This window comes from Tetrahymena thermophila, assembly GCF_000189635.1.
Source record: "Tetrahymena thermophila SB210 genomic scaffold scf_8254638, whole genome shotgun sequence".
Lineage (NCBI taxonomy): Eukaryota > Ciliophora > Oligohymenophorea > Hymenostomatida > Tetrahymenidae > Tetrahymena > Tetrahymena thermophila.
This window is the reverse complement of record NW_002476407.1, coordinates 205,171-222,257: the sequence shown is the minus strand read 5'-3', so window position 1 is coordinate 222,257 and position 17,087 is coordinate 205,171. Positions and strand designations below refer to the sequence as shown.

At 22.9% G+C, this 17,087-nt stretch overlaps 5 protein-coding genes across 5 annotated transcripts; 2 read left to right on the top strand and 3 right to left on the bottom strand. All coding sequences in view use genetic code 6, as the record gives it.

Moving 5' to 3' along the window:
• Positions 1 to 173: 173 nt before the first annotated feature.
• On the top strand, positions 174 to 2,495 carry TTHERM_00188929 (RAP domain protein; the record flags this gene model as incomplete). The annotated part of the gene is made up of 3 exons (XM_001470761.2): positions 174 to 1,352; positions 1,464 to 2,076; positions 2,131 to 2,495. 3 exons carry the CDS (start codon positions 174 to 176, stop codon positions 2,493 to 2,495), a joined length of 2,157 nt encoding a protein of 718 aa, XP_001470811.2.
• Positions 2,496 to 2,898: 403 nt separating this feature from the next.
• On the bottom strand, positions 2,899 to 4,455 carry TTHERM_00188920 (hypothetical protein; the record flags this gene model as incomplete). Its single annotated transcript, XM_001016568.1, has 1 exon — positions 2,899 to 4,455. One exon carries the CDS (start codon positions 4,453 to 4,455, stop codon positions 2,899 to 2,901), a length of 1,557 nt encoding a protein of 518 aa, XP_001016568.1.
• A 586-nt stretch (positions 4,456 to 5,041) lies between these two features.
• On the bottom strand, positions 5,042 to 9,036 carry TTHERM_00188910 (dynamin central region family protein; the record flags this gene model as incomplete). The annotated part of the gene is made up of 8 exons (XM_001016567.2): positions 5,042 to 5,845; positions 5,901 to 6,026; positions 6,131 to 6,199; positions 6,265 to 6,591; positions 6,652 to 7,065; positions 7,131 to 7,641; positions 8,212 to 8,534; positions 8,848 to 9,036. The coding sequence occupies 8 exons, from the start codon at positions 9,034 to 9,036 to the stop codon at positions 5,042 to 5,044; spliced, it is 2,763 nt and encodes a 920-aa protein (XP_001016567.2).
• Positions 9,037 to 10,676: 1,640 nt separating this feature from the next.
• Positions 10,677 to 15,259, bottom strand: TTHERM_00188900 (hypothetical protein; the record flags this gene model as incomplete). Its single annotated transcript, XM_001016566.3, has 11 exons — positions 14,921 to 15,259; positions 14,568 to 14,860; positions 14,049 to 14,359; positions 13,499 to 13,994; positions 12,269 to 13,449; positions 11,949 to 12,187; positions 11,456 to 11,885; positions 11,215 to 11,388; positions 11,068 to 11,162; positions 10,827 to 11,017; positions 10,677 to 10,765 (listed from the first exon to the last, which is right to left on the bottom strand). Exons 1-11 carry the CDS (start codon positions 15,208 to 15,210, stop codon positions 10,677 to 10,679), a joined length of 3,789 nt encoding a protein of 1,262 aa, XP_001016566.3. The 5' UTR covers positions 15,211 to 15,259.
• Positions 15,260 to 15,783: 524 nt separating this feature from the next.
• TTHERM_00188890 (hypothetical protein) lies at positions 15,784 to 16,578 on the top strand (the record flags this gene model as incomplete). The annotated part of the gene is made up of 1 exon (XM_001016565.1): positions 15,784 to 16,578. The coding sequence occupies one exon, from the start codon at positions 15,784 to 15,786 to the stop codon at positions 16,576 to 16,578; it is 795 nt and encodes a 264-aa protein (XP_001016565.1).
• Between the last annotated feature and the right edge of the window lie 509 nt (positions 16,579 to 17,087).

Below are 17,087 nucleotides of genomic sequence, written 5' to 3'. Positions count from 1 at the left end.
TTTTAAGAAGAATTATATTTTTAATTCAAGATAAACTAATAAATAGTACTTATAAAGTTTGATTGAATAAGCAAGATAGATAGATAGATATTTTTTTATTTCTACTTATTAAAAGAATATTCTTATAATAAAATATTAAAAATCTTTTTTTTTTTCCAAAAATTTAATTAAAAATGATTAATTTAGGTAAATCTTTTATATAGAGATTAAGATCACTGAAAAGTGTGAGTTAGTCAAGACATTTTTTGTGCTAGAATAACTTCAGATTCAATTTTAGTAACATTCCTGATGCAGAAGAAGATATTCAAAGGGCAGAATCTATTAATAAATTTAGATTGTAGATGCTTGAAGATCCTAAATATAAAGATTGTTTGGTTGATTTAGTTTTAAAAAATCCAAACCAACTCAATAAGATCTTAAAATAAATTGAGAATTTAATTCATTAAGATAAGTATGCCATGGCAGAAGTATTTGAAACTAAATACTTTAGAAGTTATGTTTATTTGATTGATTAATTTTTCAGAACTTATAAATCTGATATAGATGGGCAATTAAATGCATGTATTAGTATCATTTATAAAATGTCTCATATCTATAATGATTTGGGTAATCTTACTTTCTAAAAGTAAATTCTTCTGAGCAAAAGAGTACTCAACGAAGCAATATAAAATCACGAAGCTTTGTAGTTCAAATAGTTGTTTCAATGCCTTTACACAATGGGTACTTTTAGAATAAAAAAGCTAGAAAATGAAGAGAGGTTATTCATCAGACTTAAAGACTTGATGTAACAATAAAAAAGCGAGATTAGTATTGATGAACTTTTAGATGTTCAATCAAGTTTAGTTAAAACAGCTTTCGCTAGAAACCAATAAGAAAGAAACTCAATCCTTATATTATCTGATTTAATTAATAACTATGTGTATGAAAAAAGAGAATCTCTCACTTTTGAAAATACAATTAAAGTATGCTAAAATCTATATTCATCTCAAAGTTACATAAATAAACACTTATTAGATATTTTAGTTAAAAATCTTTAAGAAGATATTATTCAAAAAAATTTAGAATAAAGAAGTGATTCTTAAGATATCTTGAGATAAGTTAAATAGCATATCTTTGCTTTTGGCTAAATTTCACTCTTGGAGCACAATACTACAGATGGCTTATATTACATATATGCTTTTGATGAGTATTATAAGTTGATTGCTAATATAGTAAATAATTACATTGATGTATTCAGTCCTAAATAATTAGGAAATATAGCTTTTAGCTTCACCAGAGTAGGCTATTATGATTCGAATTTAATTCTAAAAATAGCAAATAGAATTTTGAAATTTGAGTTTTACGGTTTTGATGTAAGGATTTTATTTATTATTATTATAGTTATAAAATGATTTATAAATAATAAGAGAATAAATTAAAAAATTTTAAATAATATTAATTTAATTTATTTATTTATTAATTAGGAAAATGATAAGGGAACTTAGCTTAAAAATAAACTTAAAGAAGTTCAAAATAAAATTTAGCAAATAAAAAATGAATAATCTGAGAACTATTCAGCGAAATAGATAAATGAAGAATTCAAAAAGCTCTAAAACCATGAAAAAAGAATCAAAACATCATTGAGAGCTTTAAGTAACACTGTCTAAAAAAATTTTAATCACTTAGATGCTTTAGTTAAAATTGTACATACAATGGGTTAGTATAATATACGCTAAGATAAGGCTGTTGATTAGAAATAAGTGGATCATTTTTTGAAGAGTTTGTATTCAATAATAGAATTATTTTCACTCAAATTTAAGCAAGAATAAACAACTGGTATTCATTTAGAACTTAAAAATATTACAAGATCAATATGGGCTTTATGCGTTTTAGATTCATCTGAAAATATTGTTGCACCTATTCATTCTTTGATAAATCAGTTCCTGTTTAATGAAGAAAACACATAATACAGTTTAAATATGGCAGATCTAAGTATTATTTATCTTGCTTATCTGTATCTTTAAAAGAACCCTGGAGTTATTCCCAAGCAACTTGGTTTACTCATTCAGGACTTGTATTCTCAATAAGTTCTTAAATGTAATTAATATTTTTTTTAATTTCAAAATATAACCCAAATATATTTATAAAAAGAGAAAAAATAAATTAGTTAATTCTGTTACGATGTCAAGAAGCATATAGACAAATTAAATATACCAAATAGTTTAGAAGTTAACTTAGATAATATTCTTGTAGATATAATTATACCAGATCAACATTTCGGCAAATAAGTTATAATTGATACAAATGGCTACATGCATTACTTCAGAAATGAGTCAGTTGAAAAAGGAAGTACAACCTTAAAATAGAAAATTTTAGAACAATACTATCAGAATATTTATGTAACAATTCCTTAATTTGAATGGGAATTGTTAGATTCAAAGGACAAGTTAGAGTATTTACAAAAACTTTTTACAGCTTTAAAACTAAGAATATAGAATGAGCAAAAATAATAATGAAAAAACCAATTATAAAATTATTTAAATAAATTTAGAATTTATAATTCCTATTTAAAAATAAATGTATTTATTAAATAAATATTTTTATCTAATTATATTTCTTTTAGTAATCAAGAATCTCTTTTCTCGTCTTACCATATTATTGAAAAATTATTTAATGGCAAATTGACCTTTTTTATCACCAAAAAAATTATCATATTCTTTAATTAAAAATGTTGAGATGTTACTTGCAATCAAAATAATCTACAAATTAAATCATTTCTTAATTTATTTTAAAGCTTGAATTTAAAAAAGCAAATTCAAGGTTTAAAGAAAACAAATTAGATTCAATTATAGTTAAAACTATGTAAATAATAGAAACCGATAAGCCTATAATTAGGCATTAAGTTAATTTAATTTTTTATCATTAATTCATTAATTAATTAAAATTGTTTTTTATTTTTTATTTGTATGGAAATTTTATTCTCATATCAAATAGCATGTCGCATTATACACCAACATCAGCGGAATAACTTTTTAATGAAGACTACACAATTTACTGGAATAATACATTGTATCTTCTTTATTTAATTTTTTCTATTATTTCTGTTAATTATTATTCTAAAGAAGCATTTTTTTATTTAAGTAAGTTTTAATATTCTTATAATTATTGATTTTAATTAGAGATTTCTTGCTATTTCTTAAGGAAATCTATCCTTTATGCTTAAATCTTCTAATCATTTTCTATGTTTAATTATTTTATTTATTTTTAGAAGTTCTTTTCTTACTCTAGTAGCTTTTCTTTTATTAACTTCTCAATTTCTGAGTCCTTTTTCAAGATTTTATTTTTCTCAGCTCTCTCTGCTTCCAATTGTTTAAAATGGAGCTCATTCAAATTTTTTACAATTTATTTTTGTTAGATTAAATTACTGTAACTCATGAAATTCTAATTTTAATAATACTCCATACACTTTAATAGAATTTAAGATATTTACTTATAATTAGTGTATTAAATCTTAGGTCTATCTTCTTCAATAAGCGAATAAAGCTCTTATGCATAATTTTATATTTACTTTATATTAAATTTTTTAGCAGGAATTAAGTAAGCAGAAAGTTCTTTATGTATAATTTGTATTATTTTACTAAAGATAGTGTCTTGCGTACCTATATATTTTAATATAAGTAGAAGTAATTTAATTTATTCAGTTTCATCTGTAAGTTCTTGATTTTACTTAATTTATAATTTTCTTTGATTGAATTTCTTAACATATTCGAATAGCGGCTAATGAGATACTTTTACAATATCTGTTTCCCCTTGCATTAAATCATCTGATATTTTCTACTTTTCAGGTGATAGGGGCTCAATTTTATGATCAGAATCTTCTAATTTTTACAGCTGTTTAAAATTAATAGTTTTTCCTTTTTATATCTGTTTTATGAGAACCATGGAGGACTTAGATTTTATAATGTTAATAGAATGAGGTATAGTTTTACTTTCAATAGAAGAACTAGATTGGTTTTAAGAATCACTATCATTTTATAATTTATCAGAATTTTTTAAATGAGAAACTTGATTGCTACTCTCTAAATCCTACTTCAATTTATAATTAATCTTTACTAAAGAAGCTAGCGAATCTATACCCTATAACTTATCCTTTATAGAAGGTCTTTTGTTAAAAGGAGATCCATCTCCAAATTTTGTATTCCTCCTAAAAGCATTAGGAGATAGCGACTTTTAGTTTTTTATTTAAGACTGTATTAAATTTGAAAACGATTAAGTACCCTTATCTGATTTATCATTATCTTTAAATGAGGTAACTCTAATAGCTTCATTTCCTTTTTGCTTTAAAGCATTATTTATATTATGGATTTAAAATACTTTAATATCGTTTTCTGTATCTATTTTTTTTACAGAAACTATTTTATCAGAATTAATTCTGCATTCCTAACTTATTTCGCTTAAAGATTCAATTTTAAACATTTTAGACTGTTATTAATTGTTAATTTGAAATTAGTATTATCATTATTATTTTATTGATTGATTTTTACCCATCAAAAATTAATTTATTAATTTATTTACTATTTGCTATAAATTATAAGGCTTACTTAACAAATAAAGAGATAGTCTTCTTCTTAAAAAATTAAAAAAATATTCTATAAAAAACAAAAAATATTTGATTAGCATGAGCTATTTCAAATTAACTCATTAAATTAATACAAACCAATTAATTATTGAGCCCAACAACAAACATGATTTAGTATTTATTGATTATTTAGGATAAATAAAATTAAAATAAAATAATCGCGATTGAATATTAAGAAGGATTTTAAACAAATACAAATCAATTAATTAATTAATTAATTATTAAGCCCAACATTAAACATGATTTAGTATTTATTGATTATTTAGGATTAAAAAAATCAAAAAAAAATAATCGCGCGATTGAATATTAAAAAGGATTTTAATAAACAGATTTTATATTATAACTAATGTCTATTTTTTTTAAAACATAAAAATTAATAAAAATTAACAATTTTATCTTAAAAAAATTAAAATAATCATAAAATCACCAGAATTTGAAAGATGCTTTTGCTTCTGTAGCTTTTTAATCAGCTTATGCTTTGCCTTATTACTTAGCTTGATCTTTCATAGCATCCTATACTGCTTAGTTTTAAACTAATTATGCTGCACCTTTACCAGCTGCTTCACCTATGGCGTTATTACCAAAGGCCTATTTGGCTCCTGCAGAAGCAGCATTCTATAATCCTTTTTAAAATTATGGATTTTCAAAAGTTTTATCAACAGCTTTATCTACGATCTAATGGGTCATAGGTGGCTGTTAGACAGGAGGTTAATTACCACCTTAGTTAACTGGTTAACCACCAGGAGGAACTTAACCACCTTAGTTAGGAATTGGTTTGTTTCCAAAAAGATTCATAGTTTTTGGTTGCTAGTTGACATTATTATTGCTGTTATTATTTAAATTAGGATTGCTATTATTATTATTTTAATTTGGATTATTTGGTTAGTTTCCAATAACAAAAGCGTTTCCAGTGTTTGGTTTTGTACCCACAGGGTTTACTTACTGTGGAACGCCTTGTTAAGGATTAGGATTACCCAAAGGATTAGCTACTGGTCTTTACTATTAGCCTGGAGGGAAGATGGCTCCACGGTTTTAATTTTGTTGATTTTAATTTGATCCAGAGAAGCTATTGTTGGGATTTTATGGAGCTCCTGTTTGGTTTGGTTTTATATCTGTCATACTATTATTTGCAGAGTTTTAATGGCGAGGTGGAGGAGGTTAAGCTGGTCCATTATTCTTCTTACCAGAGCTAGAAGAAAGAGCAATATCTCTTTCCTTTTAAACATCCTATTAAAAATGTAAATTTTAAATTTTAATTTTATTAAATTAATTAATGAATTACATTAGCAGGTTTAGCATACTTTTCATAACTTGAAAAGTCTGGATCTCTTCTAATCATTTTAATTGAAGTCTTTAATGTTTCAACAGCACTTGCTAAATTTTTTCTTTCTTCAACAATATGAGTTGGCTTTAAAATTAAAAAATAATATTTAATTTAGATCAATTATTGATTAGATAAATTGAAAAATAAATGAAAAAATTTTTAAATAAAAAAATAAATTGTTTAATTACTTCAGCCATCAAGTTAAAGTATTTTTCACTTCTGTTAGTTGCTTCGAATAAGGTTTATTATAATTTGAACTAATAATTAATTAAAAGTTTTATTAATTTAAGAGAGTTTATCTCATTATATAATATTAATTTACTTATGAAGCTTTAACGAGGAAGTATCCAATAAATTTAGGAACGGAATCACGAATACCTCTCATAACAAGACTAAAGTAATCGTCAAGTCTATATCTTAATTCATGAACTAAGGGATCTCCACTTTATCTCTAATAATTTTAACTGAAAGGAGCTTAATTTCCCTATCCTTGGTTATTTTTGGGAATAGGTTGCTTAGGATCAATAGGAGGATTATCCTTGACACTAGAGGAGGCTCTGCTTGTAAGATATTCAACATCATTTGTAAAAATATAACCAATTTCAGAATCAATCAAACTTTCAATTTTATCTCTACAAGAGTCTCTTTCCTAAAATTAAAAAATATTCATTGTATTAGTTAGCAATTAAATATTTAATAAATCATTTACGTTTTTGAAATGTTAAAGAATATTGTCTTGCAATTCTTCTTTGAGAGCAGGAACTTTGCTGACAATCTTATCTAAAATATTTGTAGCAATTTCCTCTAAAACGTGGTAAACTTCATTAACACACTCAAAGGCAGGGTCTTTTAATTTTTAAAGTAGAGGTGTCAATAAGGCTAAAAAGGCATCAATGGAAGGGAAACCAGGAATACTGTCACCTTCATGCTTTATAATAGCATTTTTAATATCAATATCACTGTATTGTTCAGTAGGTTTAAAAGATCTGATATCTGAGTACAAGTCTGTTAATATAACTCTAATTCTATGACCAGCAGGTAATTTATTTTTGTCAAAAGTAGCTAATTTATCATAACTACCATTAATTGAATTTTTGAAAGCAGTTGAGAAATCATTAATGACCTATTTATTATTTATTTTATAACAATTTTAATTAATAATTAAAACAAAATTCAATTAAAACTCACCTTCCATAAGTATTTAAGCTTATCCTTTTCCTCTTCTGGCATACCAGTTCCTAATTCTTTCAATCTTTATTCCTTTTCATTAATTTACTTTTGAATTTCAGAAATGATTTGAGGTAAGCAAGTTCTGATGTGTGTATAAAGAACATCAGTCAACTTATTAGTAAGAGATCTTGTACCAAGTAAACTTGAAGGTAATGAAGAGTAAATAGGACTTGTAGAGAAGAATTTTCTTTCATCATCAAGAGATTACAACACAGTTTTTTTTTCATTAATATCAGCTTAGGAACGATTCTTAATACCAACATAACCAAGTTTCAAACCTACATCTTCACCAGTAAGCAGTCTTCTAGCATCAGTACCTTTATCCATAATATCAATTTTAGTGATACATCCAATAGTTCTTGAACCTTGTGGATCAAGCTATCTTGCCATCATCAAACCATCAGAAGTGGTAATATCAGCATTAGCAGGAATAACACACAAAATAATAGTTTTAGGGTCTTTGCAGTATCTAAATTTTAATTTAATTTTATTTAAATATTTTGTTCACCATAATTTAAATTTAATAAATTTTATCATTAGGTTTGTTTGTTTATTTGTTTATTTATTTATTTAAAATGACTAATTTTCTTTTAGTTTTATTTTGTTTTTGTGAGATTTTTATTTTTAAAAGTGCTATTTTTATGATATTATTTTGTTGATTTTACAAAATGGTTTGAGGAAAGTAAGCTAGTTACTAAGTTATTAACATTTTTACGCATTTAATAACAAAATTTTGCTTAATGAGGAGAAGGGACAAATGAAACACTTTCCTACATAATATTTATTTTTTTCTCATACTTGAATTTTTAAAGGGAATAGATAGATATATAGATCAAAAGTTAAATATTAGAAATTTGATCAATCAATTCTATAATTAATTCAGCAAAATTTATTCAATATATTTCTATGTATATATGTATTAAAGTATTTTTGCGCTTCGTTGCTGCTGATTTGTTTGTTTTGTTTCAAAATCTCAATTATTCACAATATACTATTTGCTCATTTTATAATCGTTTTATTATTTTAAATAATAAGTTACCTTGCTGCCATTTCTTTAGTGATTTTTTCAATATCCTAGGTTTGATCAGTTCCCCTAATTGGAATTTTTGTAATACCTGGTAAATCTACAATAGTAAGATCAGGGCAAGTTGATGAGTAAATAGTAAGCACAATAGGTTTGTCTACTATACCCTTGTTTGCACCAGCAACATTATTAGTTAATTTATCTATATTTTACTTAACCATTTAGAAATCTGTAAATTTTTATCCAGGAATTTCCTCAAATACACCATAAGGCATGCTTAATTTTTCTTTTGGAACATAAAACAATCTCATTTCCAAAGGTCTTCTTGTGACTGTACCCTTTAAAAATAAAATAATTGATATATAAATTAACATAACACTTTTATTGCTATAAAGAAATTCTAATTTTGCTAATTTTGATGTATCGCATTTTATTTTTACTTGCTTTACTTTAAAGCCTAAAAAAATATTTAATTAGATATCTTGTTCAGATGATCTTAAAATTGGTTTTGCCTTTCCATTTAAAAGCTATAAAATCGCTAAATTAACTTCTTGAGTAAAGATGGAGGATGGCTAAAAATTAAGCTCAAGTAAAATAAAACAAATAATGTAGATCAATATAGCTATGAACTATAAATAAGTAAGCATTTACCTCTCCTCTTGGTAAGAAATCAAGACCAACAATCTGTTCAAGTAATGATGATTTACCTGCGGATTGTGAACCTAAAACTGCAATACGAGGTAAATCAATATACTTGTGAAGCCCGGTATCTCTTAATCTATCAACTAGAGTAACAAATTTTCTTAAATTTGTGACAAGTGTGCTTTGTTCACTGGCCATTCTACTTTATCTCTATTCTTATTAGTTTGTTTGTTTATTTTATTTTTCCTGATTATTTTCAACCCAAATTATTATTAATTTGTAATTAATTATTGTTATTTATTGCCTTCTTTTAGTCTATTTATTATTACTTAATTATTTATATAAATATTATCATAAACAAACAAACAAACAAACAAAAAAACAAGGACTTTTAATAAGTTGCCCTAGCAAGATCTTTCTTTCATTATATTTTGCATGAACTTAATTATGAAAAGTTGATGAATAAAAAATATTAGAGAAAATAAATGCATTTTGAAAAGTGAATGATCATACAATATCAAAATTAAATTCCATATAAATAAATGCACGACTATATTCTTATTTAATTAATTAATTAGTTAGGTAATTAATTTATTTATTTTTCAAATTCTTATGTTTCAGCAATATATAAATTCAATCAGATTTATTAAACAAAATAAATTCCCATGCTTTTTCTTTCTTTTTTATTTTTAAATAACTTTTATTCATTTTTGAAATTTTTTTTATTTTTTAATTAATTTTAAAACTCGTCATATTGTGTATTTAATCAGAAATTTCTTTTAGCATTCACACCACTTGTTAGGTCTAATTAGTATCTTTCATATAAAAATGTTTCTTACATTTTCAATCGCAATCAAGTTCATCAAATATTTATATTACTCTCAAAATTTATGAATTATTTTATTTGCAATAAACATATGAATGAATGTAAGTATAGAGTCTAATCTATTGAAATACATTAATTACTGAAATTCATTAATCTAATTTAAAAATTTTGATTTGCCTTAAATTAATTTTAATCAGCTCTATTTCCTTAAAAATAAACCTTCATCAAAAGGTAATAAAATAGAAAAAAAATATTTATATAATTTTTAGCTAATAATAAATAAATATTAAGGAAGGAATAAATTAAATTTATTTTTGAATTAAATAAATAAATAAATGTTTGCATTAAAAGAAATTTAAAAAATCAATAATCAAAAATAATTTTATAATTTAATAATAAATGAATATTTTAAGAAAATTCAAATTAATAATTTCTGATATTAATTTTTTAATTAATTTTAATTTTTAATTTCTTTTATATTAGCCTTCAAAAAATAAATATCTATTTTATTTAATATCTGCTCATTTATTTAATTATAATTTTAGTTCACTATATTATTTTTAAAATCATAAAAAATAATTTAGGAGGCCTTTTTTTATTTTATAAAGTTAAATTTATATCAAGATACACAAAATTAATTTATAATATTTATTAAAAAAGATAATTTGTTGTATCATATTCGGTACTACCTTGAATATACATAATAATCAACTCTTTATGATAATGGCAATATTTTTTAATTTTCCTAATCTTTATAAAAAGATCACCAATATATTTAAGCCTAAAATTTTATGCTACTAGAGCACAAATTTGATAGGTGATTATTCAAAATTTATTTATAAGTAAAATATTTAGGATAAATAAGAAAATTAGTATGCCAAAAAAAGAAACATGTAAAAACTATTTTGATATTTGTTTATAAAAAAATGTGCAAAGAAATAAAGCTTTTTTAGATAACCTACCAAACATTTATTTATTCAATTCTGAATTAATTTAATTAGAATTTCTCAATTCAATTTTTGTTTTGTTCAAGGTTTAAAAAATTAACATCTATTTTTTTTATTATTGACTAATATTGCTCTAAATCTAACTCTAAGTTAACTTTTTTTATGAAAATAATTAATATATATTTATTTTTTTGAATGTTTTTTTTTTATTTTACAAGTTTAATTGAGTATGTCTTTTTGCTAATTCATGTCTGTAAATTTAAATAAACTGGCATTTAGGATTTTGACATCATTTATTTAAGGCTCCATTACTTTTATATAGTTTTTAATCAAGGTATATTATCCTTAGGGTGTTTGTTCATCATAAGCAAAACAAGAATTAGGGTACAAATTTATAGCTATTTTTCTATTTATAATTTTAAGATTTTCTAATATAATATTTTATAAATTTCTTACTTTTCTATGAGATAAATATCACAATATATATTAGCATTTTAGAAATAGTAATTAATTTGGTGCTAAATATTCAGTAATTTAAGGATTATTGAAAGCTTTTTATTTAAAATATGAAAATTAAATATTGTTCTAATTTTGTTGATTTACAGTTTCATGGATGTCCCTCTGTTTTTTTTACAGGGAGAGTGTCTTGTCGAGTTATTTAGTTTAATTCTAAATTAGGCCATTTTATATTTATTGTTAATAATCATTTCCTAGTAATTTTTATAGCATCCTTTCAACTATTAAGTGGTATATATGGGGGAATACATTGTTTCTTTGCTAAAATAAAAGTAATTTGTATGAATATATTAGATTTTGCAGATGAAATATATTTTTAATTAATTACATATTTTTCTGAAGATTTTTTTTGATTTTATTTAGAATAAGTCATATTAATATATTTTATAGATTCAACATCAATTTCTGAATTTATTAATAGGACAGAGCAATATAAATAGAATTCCTTCACATCTTAAATACTATTCTATGAATCACTTTGAACTATAGCTAATATACCTTTTTCAATATCTTTAGACACATATCCTAACTAGAATATACTTTAAAGTAGCTTAAATGTATATGATCTAAAAGCAGATGGGTTTTCTTAGATCTTCAAAAAATTTTAGTTGAAAAACTCTTTTTGAACAATTTTCAAACTTGAAAAATAACTAATAAGCCCTACTCTTTCCTCATAAGTGAATTTTTAAAATTTAACAGAAGAAAATTGTATGACGGAGTTTATGAAATCAATATTTAAATATTTAGCATCTACGAACCTAATTATTTACAAATTAAATAAGATTATTGAATAATCCATTTTATTTTTAAATATTTAATACTTTTTCAGAAAAGATACCATAGTAAAATTTTTAAAAACGAGTAAGTTTTTAGAAAAATAAGCAACTAAAGAGTTAAGGAGTGGCTTATAAAACTATGGATAGGTTGAATGTTCATCTAAATTTATTGCATTCATTATGTTAATAAAATCTTCTTTGTTTAAGTTCTCTAAGTTATCATAAATAAGTTGGTTTAGGCTTAAAGAAAACTCTTAGCCATTATTGATGTAGTCTTTAAATACCTTGATATATTTTATTAAATTTTAGTAAATTTATTTTTTTTAAAATTAAAAAAAGTTAATTCATAATGAAGCCAAATTTACAGAATAAGGGAATAACAGAAATACTTAGACCTATTCAACTTTATTTGGAAATTCAACTGATTAATCTAGGATAACGTTTTATGCTTCATTTAAAATGTCTTTTAAATTTTATTGAATGTTAGGAATATTTTCCTATTTTTTATATTTTATTATCTAACTTAGGAGAAGTGCTCTATGATACATGCTAGATATGCTGTTAAAGTATTTATTGTAATAAGATACTAGATATTCTTCGGGGAAGACATCCAATTTCATTAAAATTAATGGGTAATTTTAACTCACTACTTCTAATTCATTAACTAAGTTTGGTAAATTTTATTAGATACGGTTATTTTTTTTGTTTAATTCATTCAGTTTGAAGAGATAAGCTTACTTTAACAAATTTCCAACACAACTTTAATAAAAATTAAGATTTTAGAGAATCAAATATAACGAAAAAATAAGATCCAATCTAAGATTGGAAGTACTTCCGTCTTTTAATTTATTTGACATCATCTTAAACAATCTTTTTATGATATTTCCATAAGAGTATAATTTAATTGTAACAAATTGTGTATCTTTTAAATAGATGAGCAAACTTTATAATGAAAAGTAGTAATATTGTGACAAGTGGACTATTGTGATAAGTTAGCTAATATTTTTATTTTAGTTATTTGAAAAAGCTTATAATAAATGAATCGTTGTGCTGCCATGTTTTAAAAGCCTTTCATTTTTATCAATCCAATCTACCCATAAAATTCTATCTGTTTAAAAGTATAATAGCTTAGACATCATATAAAAGAACTAATAAGCTGAATCTGAGTACTATAGCATAACGTTTGCTTATCCTTAAAGCTTTTTAATGAATATTTTTGAAATAGTTGAATAAATCTCAAAACCTTTTAAATGGGAATTTGTAAAGCTATCTAATGATTTTTTAAAATTAGCATTGATGCATTCCTCAATATTATTTTCAATAGTTTAAAATGTTTTTGATTCTTTAAGGTTTGCCACATACAAAATTACATATAATCTGATTTAATCTGCTTAATTTAAGTATTAGCTAAGAATTTACTCCGATAAAAATTCAGAAACATCAACATTTTCTATAATAAGGTACTCCAATAAAGAAAACTAAATTTTATTAGAATTCATTTTTAAACATTACAAAATTACTTCATTCACTTCTTTACTTTTTAATTCTTTTTTAAATATTATAAATTAAAATAAAACTTCTTTAGAATAAATTACCTTTAATTTTCATGAGTAATTGTATCCAAGACTCTACGTTTATATTTTGACCTTTATCTAATTATTCTTTAAATATTCTGATTAATAATTGAGAAACACTTTAGTATTCCTGATCAGTAAAATATACTTTTCTCATTTTATTCAAAATTACGACAAAATTGACAACAAGATTAAATGAAACATCAAATTAATTTTCTTTTTAGGTCTAAGTAAAAATGATATTCTATATTTCTGTCAAAATTGAGTTACTAAAACTATTTGGAATATATTAAAACGAAGCAGCTATGCTAATTATTTCTTATTCAGTAAGCTAATTAAGATTTTATAATATTTAAGCTTCCAATTTATACAAAAGCTGAGGTATTTTAAAATATGGTCTATTGAAGCAGTGCTAAATTGTAGAGAGATGCTAAAAAATTTTTGCTTTGCTATGTAAAGAAATGTTGTCTAATTAATTTTCTAAAAATATAGAGCATTTATACGATAATTGTAATTCCTTTATTAATTATATTTATGTTAATAGATGTTAATATATTTAATAGTAATTTACATTTAGAGATAGAGGAATGTGTCTAAGCGTTTTTGATGAGTATATATACATTAAAAGTTATGCCTGATTTTTTGTTAATGTTTCTTTTTTATTTTCAACTATGTTATAGATTATATCAGAAGTCTGAATGCTATTGAAGGATAAAAGCTCGAAATTGTATAAAACATAAACTAAATTGTAAAAGTTAAAATAGCCTTCACTAATCAATTTCTCATTCTCTAAACAGAAGCCTTTTATTTCTGATTCCTGCAAACCTCTTAAAGTATGATGTTATGTGCTTTTAGCTATCCAACTAAGCAAGGTTATTCTCTCTAAGTTTTCATAAAAATTAATTATTAGCTTAAATCAACTGATAATAATATCTTTATAAAATAAATTGTTAATCAAATCAAATTTAATTTAATTCTAGAAACAGATTGTAGATATCCATTAATAAATAAATCATTATATTTTATGGCGATTAAGCTAGCTTAATCTAACTAAATTAAATAATATTTTATTGTTTTTGTTAATGATTACAGTATTCATCTAAGTTTTTAGTTTGAGAAAAAGTGTATTCAATAATTTTCTTATAGCGAATATCATCTAAAAGATGTTTATCACTGCTTTTTAAGGCTTGCTTTTTTAGTTCTCCTTCAATCATACTTAAACAATTTATGTAGCAATTTAAATCGAAATGTTCTTTTTCATCCTCAAATAATTATAAAATTTCTTATAATTGCTTGCAGCCATGTATTTTCGAAATTAAGTTATTTTGTTTAGAGAGATCCTAATCTTTGTATTTTTCATCTTGCAATAACTCTGACTTAATTCTAATAACATAGAAATGCTTAGTCTTAATAAAAGATATAAATTATGGAATAGTAATTTACCTGAGAGAGTTCTTTAAATTCAGCTCATAATTATCAATCAAATTACTGTCAATTAAATCAATTTTTTCTTTCTTTAATTGCAATAGTTCAAGATTCTATTTTTCTTGTTAACTCAGGTGGAATTATGTGTTTTGATTATGAATTGATTCATTCATTTCAGTAGTAGTTGTAGAAAAGTTTTTAATAACCCTTGAATTAAAAGAATTAGCCCAATAATTTTTTGAAACTCTACATGTAGAGAAAATAAATTAGGTTTGCTTTTTGCTTAAATATTAAATTATATTATGCATTTTAAAGCTAGCTAGAAGTTTTATAAAATATTAATTTTTGATATTTTTTGATTGCTAAGAGAAAGAAAGATATTTTTTTTAATTTATTTAAAATAAAATCAAATCTTTTCATTTAGCGTAAAATAAATAATTAAGAATATTTCTATTAAATATTTGTAAATATTTAAATAATTTGCTGACAAAAGATTAATCAAATAAATCCATTAAAAAAAATAATTAATAGATTTTGAGTAAATAAATTTTTGTAATAGAAATTTTAATTTTATTAAAAATATTTATTAATTTTTTAATTAAATTTAAAATAAAAATTAATAAATTAAGTAAGTAAGTAAGCAAGATTAAATTATAATTATGAAAAATAATAATTAAAGCCAAGTAATAAATAAATCAACTTAATTCTATTCAGAATTTAGAAACTAAGATAATCTAAACCATCAAAAATTTTAATTTAGATTTTCATATTCATTTATATTGATTAAGATATTAGATACAAAAAACTAATTAGAAGGAAGAAAATAAGACCAATCTTGACAAAAATACTGGCGCTACTTAAATTGAATATCAATTTTAGATATGGATGCCAATTATTTAGAAGATTTAGAAGTTAAAAATATAATCGAGGGCAGTATCTGCTCAGTGGAGTATGATAATAATATTTGCGTTGGATAATTGAATACTAATTTCCTATCTACCAGAGCTGATACAAATACTTTTGGATTTACAACATATGAATATTTTGATAATAAAGATTAAAAAGGATAAGAATCAGATAACTTTTTCGAAGAATATCTAGTTGGAGATAACGATTAAATAGCACAAGAAGAAATACCTAATGACAACAATTTCAATGAATAGAAAACTTTAGATATTGTCTTTTCTAAAAATACGAAAAAGAATTATAATCATACTTATCAAAACTTGGGAACTCAATATTACAATTTTATAAAGAAAGCTATTTCTCAACAAGATATGTAAGGGATTGGAATACTAAAATTTGAGTATGAATTAATATTAGAGGAAGCTAAAAAACTTGGATAATTTAAATCAAAAACAGAATTAATAAATATTCATACACCCATAAGCTAAGAAACAAAGATATAGGATAACTTAAATTATGTTGACTTGATTACAGAAAAGCTATAAAAAACAGAACCTGATCTAAAAGAAAGGATAAAGAAATATAATAGTTTTGTTAAAATAAATAAAAAATTATTATCCCAGTTTAAAGAGGAGACTTTAAAATATCTAAAAAACTTTGAAAAAGAAGTCTTAGAAACGGAAAATCAAAAATCACAAAAAAAGCTATAAATTTATGAATAAATTAAAACTGGTATTGACAAATTAGAAGAAAAAATTAAATATGCTTGAATAACTAATAACATAAATCTAAAAAAATAAACAATTCAGACATCTGATTAATTTTTTTTAGTAAATTACAAGAAATTGATTAATTTTATTGATTATGCTAAATAATTTCAAATAAAAATTATATTTATTCAATGTTTAACTCTTAACAAAGCTAATCACATTTTTTATAATTAATTTATATCCAAAGCTTAGAATGCACTCATTTATAAAAAAAAAATAACACTTAAAAACTAAAATTCTAAATTATTTATTTATTTTATTATTATTATTGTTTAGTATTTATATTTACAGTTAATATGAAAATATTGAAAGAAAATCAATTTTATTATCTTAAATATTTTAAAAAATATTTATTTATTCAAAATAATTTTTTATATTTTTCTATTAAAAAATAACTATTAATTTATATTAGTAAGACTAAATAAAATTTGAAAGTTGTTGTTAAAAAAAGTCTTTGATAAGTACTTTTATAATCTTTTGTAATTGCCTGTCATTTTTTATTTGTTGAA